At 34.5% G+C, this 7372-nt stretch overlaps 2 protein-coding genes across 3 annotated transcripts in view; both read right to left on the reverse strand.

The window, feature by feature from the left end:
• Window positions 1-1722, reverse strand: part of LOAG_18772 — a 2917-nt gene extending 1195 nt beyond the window's left edge. The window contains exons 1-4 of one of the 2 annotated variants that reach the window (XM_020451434.1): window positions 1614-1722; window positions 1326-1456; window positions 1092-1214; window positions 169-774 (exon numbers count right to left, since the gene is read on the reverse strand). In XM_020451434.1, the coding sequence (XP_020304780.1) occupies window positions 504-774; window positions 1092-1214; window positions 1326-1456; window positions 1614-1688 (600 nt within the window). In that variant the 5' untranslated portion in view covers window positions 1689-1722 and the 3' untranslated portion in view covers window positions 169-503. Of the gene's footprint in view, window positions 1-168; window positions 775-1091; window positions 1215-1325; window positions 1457-1613 lie in introns of those variants that run through there. The other variant, XM_020451435.1, reaches the window with a different exon arrangement.
• Window positions 1723-2375: 653 nt separating this feature from the next.
• On the reverse strand, window positions 2376-6180 carry LOAG_10698 (hypothetical protein). Its single transcript, XM_020448215.1, has 6 exons — window positions 6097-6180; window positions 5526-5656; window positions 5095-5184; window positions 3669-3764; window positions 3196-3238; window positions 2376-2791 (listed from the first exon to the last, which is right to left on the reverse strand). Exons 1-5 carry the CDS (start codon window positions 6169-6171, stop codon window positions 3229-3231), a joined length of 402 nt encoding a protein of 133 aa, XP_020301620.1. The 5' UTR covers window positions 6172-6180; the 3' UTR covers window positions 2376-2791; window positions 3196-3228.
• Between the last annotated feature and the right edge of the window lie 1192 nt (window positions 6181-7372).

A 7372-nucleotide genomic window follows, 5' to 3' on the forward strand; every position in this document is an offset into this window, starting at 1 on the left:
ACGATGATGATGATGATGATGATGATGATGATGGTGATGATAATGATGACTGATGATAACGACGACGGTGATGATGATAACTGATGACGACGACGATGATGATGATGATGATGATGATGGTGATAACTGATGGCGACGACGATAATGATGATGACAGGACGACGATAGTAATTAATTATGATCATGATTAACAACCATGATAATGACAGTACTGATAACGATTAGGACGATGATGGTAATGAATGTTGTTTGATATGAAATAGTAATGTTGAAAAAGGAAGCTGTTCTGACGCATTCTTTTCTTTTCAACATAAACTATTTTGATTTTCTTGAGATGGCAGAAAAATGTGAGCGCTTGGCTGTATTGAAGCATTGGGTGGGTAGAATTACGGAGGGATGTACCTTCGTTCATGTCTCATTGAGACTGTGAACCATCTGTATAGCCTCAAGATTTCCTACTTCATGCAGGAAATTTTCTACTGCTGCATTTTTGTTGCAAAGAATCATGTAGGCGATGAAGATCGATGAAGTGATGGAAAAGTCGTGATGCTTTTATGAAGATGTTCGTTAGGCAACAGTAGAATTGACAGTAGTTGCTGCAAAGCAGATGAAACAGGTGTTGATGTTGAGATGAGTTGTGATAGTGGTAATGCTACCATTACTGGTAGTAGTGGTAGTAGTAGTAGTAGTAGTAGTAGCAATGGATGTGGTAACAGTAGTAGTGGTAACCGCACGGATGGGGTAAAATAACTTACTCTTTTCGCTTCCAAATACCTGGAAATTTTACTCTTACAGGACACACTTACATAACTAAGCACTAACCCTATGGAAAGACTACTTCGGTAAAGTTGGACGATCGATGAGTGCATCTGGCGGACCAGAGATTACTGCTATCTGGTAGCACGACTTAAATTTTTTGGTGGAAAAGAGAATTAAAACCCCGAATAAGTTCAAATTAAAAATCTATTCTCCAATGAAATCTTAATTTTGGGTGAGCAATAATGTCATAAGCTCGGTCCAAAAAGCACTAAATAAAACGGGAATTACCTACATACAAAGATAACAGTTGACGAAAGGATTAATCATTATACCTTGAACGCCGCCGACTACCTTCATAATAACCGCCACCTCCGCCACCCCCACCTCCGCCATAACCACCATTTCGTCGACGACCATGTGAAATTTCCACCCGAGCGCGTACGCCACAGATTCTTCTTAAAAAAATTAAACAAGAAATACAGGATGGATACCAATTAATTTGCCGAAATAAATCGACATATTCTGAAACCAAACATAAGAAAAAAGAAGGAAAGACTAAATCTTACGTCCCATCCAAAGCTTTTACAGCATCCTCAGCATCTCGGGCATCTTCAAATTCCACAAAAGCAAACCCTGGTGGACGTCGGGCAACCCAAACCTTACGTATGCGGCCAAAACGATTGAATGCATCCTCAAGCTGAAAAAAACAGAATGAAAAAAGGATAAGGAAGAAACAAAGAGTGAATTACTAAGTAAGACAAGAATTGAGCACCTACTGGGTGATTAATTAGTAGGTATCATGAGGAATTGTATTGATAGAAAGCATCATATAAATTTAATTAAAAATGATTAACCTCCTGAGATGTAGCATCTTGTGGTAAGCCTCCAACATACACTTTACAATCAAGCGGATCTGATCGTCGTGACATAATTCAGCAAACAGGTTAGATGGTCAACCTTGAAACAAAATCATCGTGAAGGAAAACCAAAGACTGCTAATTTTACAACGTAAAGTGGAAAATTGAAAGCTTATTCAAAATACTTTGTACATGAAAACCGAAACGTAAACTCCATTTACACACATAAAAAGCAAGAAAAAGGAACCACTCCACTTTTCCAAGCTAATGATACGAGATAGCACCAACATTTTACTGCAATTAAAGGATAAAAAACTGCTTTCCCTGCCTTGGTTTATGTATCGAGAGTTCGCTTGTATTCCAATGAAATAGTGGGGGAATTAATACCACTGAACCTATTTTGGCAACAAGTATAATATAACCACGGTAACTTCTTACCATCTTTCTTGACATAACTAGTGACTACCATTACTCACTACTTACTGCAAATCATTCTGTTTTATCAACAGTCACATCCTATAATAAGAGCGTAAATATGCAAACCGGGTGTTATACCCATTATGAAGCTGCAAATAATCAAAAACGAATAACAGTATTTAATGAACAAAAGCATAAATGACAATTTCAATCGATTTACTCGAAAGTTTGAACTTTTAAAAGTACAGAAACTGCAAAAAGTGCTCAATAACAAAGTAAGAAAAATTATGGAATTCCAATGATACAACATGAATGATTTCTCCTTCGGCAGCAATAATTTTTCGATGAATGATAAATTCTCGTAAAGGCTTTTAGATGGTTAAATTCAGTCATCGACGATTTGAAAAGTATGATTCGCATCAGCATATACTAACCGTGTCATTTCGATATTTTAAATCTATTTTCTATTTTTTCAAAACATTTTATTGCAATACTAGCAGTTCCATAATAACAAATAATGATGGTAGTTCTACATAAATCAAAAAAAAAATTATGAAAAAAGATGTAGCTATAGCAAGCAACATTATCTTCTAAAAAATTCTTGAAATACAGCAACGTTTTTCCACTTTTGCGGCAAACAATGATAGCAGACAAACGAAATCATCAAAAACGTGGAGGGATTTCACATTAGATTAAGAACAATTAACCGACAAATCTTGCCGCGTCTCACTGGATCTTTACGTTACATATTATTTGTTCTGTAAATAAGCTGATTAATCGCAAAGAATTTAACGCGAGGAAATTCCAACCATTATGTTTCATCTTATGGAACAAAAAATTTGAATTTGAAGGCAAATGGATGAAGTAAGACGGCCAGTATATTGGTTGATCCAATTTCGGTTGCAAAAGTACTGAGGAAAAATTCTACATTACGGAGAGTTATGAGGGCTCGTACTCATATAATGATCTGCAGTGTATTTTCTAGGCGAATACTTCTGATATTTCATTTGGTTCAGTATCTTATTATCATCCCATCTTTACCCTAGATAAATTATTTTTGAAGATAGCTAAGGAAAAGCAAAACGAATCATTAGTAGGAAGAAGCTAGTACGTAAATATTCTCTCGATCTCCCTGTCAAATACCAAATTAGATTCAACTTACATAGATTGAAATGCACTGTCGTTATTGATCTGCTCATTTATCCCTAAAATAACAGTAGATCTGTTACCGTGAAATAACAGTAGGCCTAACAATAGATCCCAAAATAACAGTAAGTCTGTTACCTTCAATAAAAAAATTATTGATAGCAATGACAACTGAGTCAAGGAGATGAACTCAAAAATCGGGAACCAAGATTAATTTAGTTGGGATGTACGGTGTACAAATTTATAGGATTGAACGTATCAACATGTCCAAGACAATGACTACTGAAGGGCTCGCATAGCAAATCATTTTATAAAAACCAAAATTATTCTTTTTAAATGAAAAGCAACAAGCCAGAAATGTATTTTATTGTATTGCCCATCATTTCGGATTCACTTGGCACTTATTGCTTTAAAAGAAAGAATCCAAACTCCTGATGTATTATGATTTATAATAAGAGGCTTCCACAGGGGGGAAAAAAAAGAACAAACCGATTTACACTACGACTCCGGCTACGGCTATACCGCGGCGATCGTCGCGGTGGCGGTGAACGCGAACGACTGAGTGATCGTCGGCGTATCGGTGTCCTACAATAGGAGACTGGACGATAACAAGCGTAAAAGTGATAAATCTTGCAAATTTAAAATAAAGATGTTAAATCTTCCATGCACTCTGTTGTTCGAAATTATGCTTCCACATCTGAGCAAATGATGGTTTATCCAAGAGAAACCGATAAAATCGTCGAAACAGAGTGCATATTACAAACTGGTATAACCTAAATCATGTAAGCAGCTTTTCAGCAAAACATCACCAGAATATCAGGTCAAAACACAAGATCCCCATGACTGGATAAGAACTTGTTGGATTAAAGTGCCCGCAAGTCATCAAAAAGAAGTTCACATCCGCTTAGACTATCAGTAAGTTGCAATACTGAAGCTTAGAGAACCCTTCATGCTTCTCATACGCCAGCATTTCTATTACGAAATGCAGCAGGTAATGCTACGATAGCATAAAGGAGATGGAAACACATCGGAATCCAAAAAAAAGCCCAAAATAACACCATGGAACTACTTTATTTTTAAATGCCAGACAATCGGGGGTTTATGCCACTTGCTTTCAGCCACCTGATACAAAATAATGCTTCCTTCGTTTATTGGAAGCATTCGGAAAACCCCGCTCGTGCTAGCTATTGTTACTTATCTACCCCGATATGCTTCCAGTGTGAATAAAAATTATCTGTAGCCTAAGAATGTACATATATATATTTACATATATATTTACATATATATGTTATATATACTCACGTATTCCTACTGCAAATTTTCTTACCGAGTTAAGTGATACAAGTAGGAAGAAGTGTGGAAGCTTTGCGGTGACATATACGTGATACATCTGTGGTAGAGACCACCGAGCACACGGATACCGCAGCTGCGCGGTCGTTTATAACAATGAAATTGTGCAGACGATGACAGCCAGTTAACTTTATTTTTTGGATAGTGATGAAGCGTTTTTGAAGACTTAGAAGATGATGACCCTTTTTTCCGGATCTTTTTTGCAAGCTGACCACTTTCGAAGGCTTTGAACCCGCCGGCAATGCAAAAAATGAAGGATGCAGAGATGGTATAATTGCGAAAATAACTGAAGCGTCGGATGCAAAGTTTCAGAACAGTGATACTGCAGTAGTAGTATGAAGTGAGCGAAAGCAGAACTCATAAAACGAGTTCCTGTAGCTGACATGGTGGTAACGGGCTAAAATATATATTTCAGTTTCATACTATGGTATTCTTTTTTCTTCGTATTGTTGAAACTAATAGATCTTTCGCATATGTAATCATAAAAAAATAAATAAATGCAAGACATTCTACTACATGACATGAAAGCCGAGCCATTGATCAACTCTAGAAGAAAATAAATAACCTCGAACGACGTCTCCCTCCACCTCCTCGACCACTGCGGCGCGAACCACCATGTGAAAATTCCACTCTTGGGCGGACACCACAAATACGTCTGAAAATTTTATAATACCTCTAATTTTTATCATACCATTATTAACCTTACTTTCTATTAAATGTTCAATACTACCCATTTATCGATATGGGTGCAAAATAATTCCCCCATAGTATAAGACAAATAGGACAATATTCGAAAATATGAACTGGTTTTCAGCGCCTTTTCAACATTTTACTAGATAAAAGATTTCATAAAAAGGAGCCGATATTACAATCCATCCTTCAAAACACAGAAAGTGGATAGGAAAATGAAATGTGGGTAATGCCGTCGACCAACCAAACTTACTCGTATGAAACTCTAACGATCTAACGAAGAGTATCGGAAAAGTAAGAACTTACGTTCCATCAAGTCCTTTCACTGCATCTTCCGCATCTCGACTATCCTCGAATTCAACAAATGCAAAACCAGGTGGGCGACGTGCTAGCCAAACTTTTTTGATACGACCATATTTACTGAATGCTTCTTCTAGCTGAAATGACTATTATTCTGTCAAAAATTTCCGGGTAGAATAAAAAATAGGTTAGCTGACCATATCACTGGCTTGTAACAAAAACAAAAAGGCAATGAAATGTGGAGTAATTGAATATCCTGCAATCAACAGTGATTATGATAATGATAAGGGGATGAAAATTTTCTCAATCATGTATATAATGAAGAATTCTTAAAAAACAAGATTTTTTGAAATTTTGAAATTTAAAATCCTCCAAAATATAAATTTTCATTCTAGCAAAAATGATGGCCGAACTGAGAGCGCTCATATAACTAATTTTTTTCCCCAATACTGTGCTGCTTATCCCGTACAATCATATTATGGATTCTGGTAAAAGCTAGTTTTTTCGTTTTTATATAGGCAAATAATTGGAGACGATGACAAAGTACTGTTTACTACTTTAATTTTTATAAAGTTACTTCTTCACTTGATGCATCATTTGGCAGGCCACCCACAAATACTTTGCATTCCAAACATTCATTACGTCGAGCCATTCCAATCCTTCGAAAATACAATTCACAATTGATTATATACAGTTGAACTTTTAAGTCTAAGTAGTTAGTTATAATTACATATCTAATTTCAGATTAATACATATAGCTATTCCATTCCACACAGCATAAACCACATTACATTACAAATTGTAGACGAAAATTTTAATTCCCGTACATTAAAAATGTTAAAACAAGTAATCTTAGCTTTCCGGTTTGACAAAGCGTTAACCAGAAAGCGTTAACCCTCTAACAGTTTCGCAAACCGGAAAACAAATACCCGTCCCAACCCGTCCTCCAATTCCCATGTTATCTACCAAATTAAAATATCAATGCCGTAGTCAAACTTTCCACTCGAAATCCTCTCCCATATAAAGCAGCACAAAAATTCAATTGAAAATTTATTTTTTAACCAAAAAATTTTTATGACCGTTGAAAATGAAAACTGATGTGATAAGTAGCAAATCTTAAAATTAATGATTATTTGGTTCAATTTAAAAATTTTAACTTTCAAGTTTAAAATTCTTTATGATATCCAAGGGTTAAAATTTGACGCTCAAACTTTGCTTCTTTTTAATTCAGTTTTTGTTTCTTTAGTCATTTTTTTTCTAATTAATTCACTTAATGCCACTTCTTTAATTATCTTTCTTTTTCCATTATGAATAACTAGCTTACATAATTGCACCATTTTTTTTTTTTCTCTACTAATGACATTTATTTGTGGCTTTCAATATTAACATTAATCTCAAAATATCATAAATTATTTTAAAAAATAGAAATAATTTACTTATGGTATTATTGCGATTTTTTTTACCGAATGTTATAGTAGGTATTTGATTTACTTGATAAAATTTTCGTAAATTTTATGCTTCAATTTTTTGCCTATTCATAAATATCTTAGATTTTTATAATTTAGGTCGTTTTTTTTTTTTTTATTAATATAATTTAATTTAGACAGTGAAAAAAGGAAATTAGTTATAGAAAACGATTAATTTCCGACGATCTTTGAACTTCTTGGACAAAGTTACTTACCATTATGTTTTAGTTTTTCCATTTCATTCCATTTTTCTTTCAAATTTTTCACCAATTCATTCTAAATTGTTGCCAACTATCATGAACTTACACATAAAATAAAATAATATTATTTACTTTCTTTTTTTATCCTTTTGTTTTTTGTAAATATGAATCCAATAAAATGGTGATG

Source organism: Loa loa, assembly GCF_000183805.2.
Source record: "Loa loa unplaced genomic scaffold supercont3.516, whole genome shotgun sequence".
In the NCBI taxonomy this organism is placed as follows: domain Eukaryota; kingdom Metazoa; phylum Nematoda; class Chromadorea; order Rhabditida; family Onchocercidae; genus Loa; species Loa loa.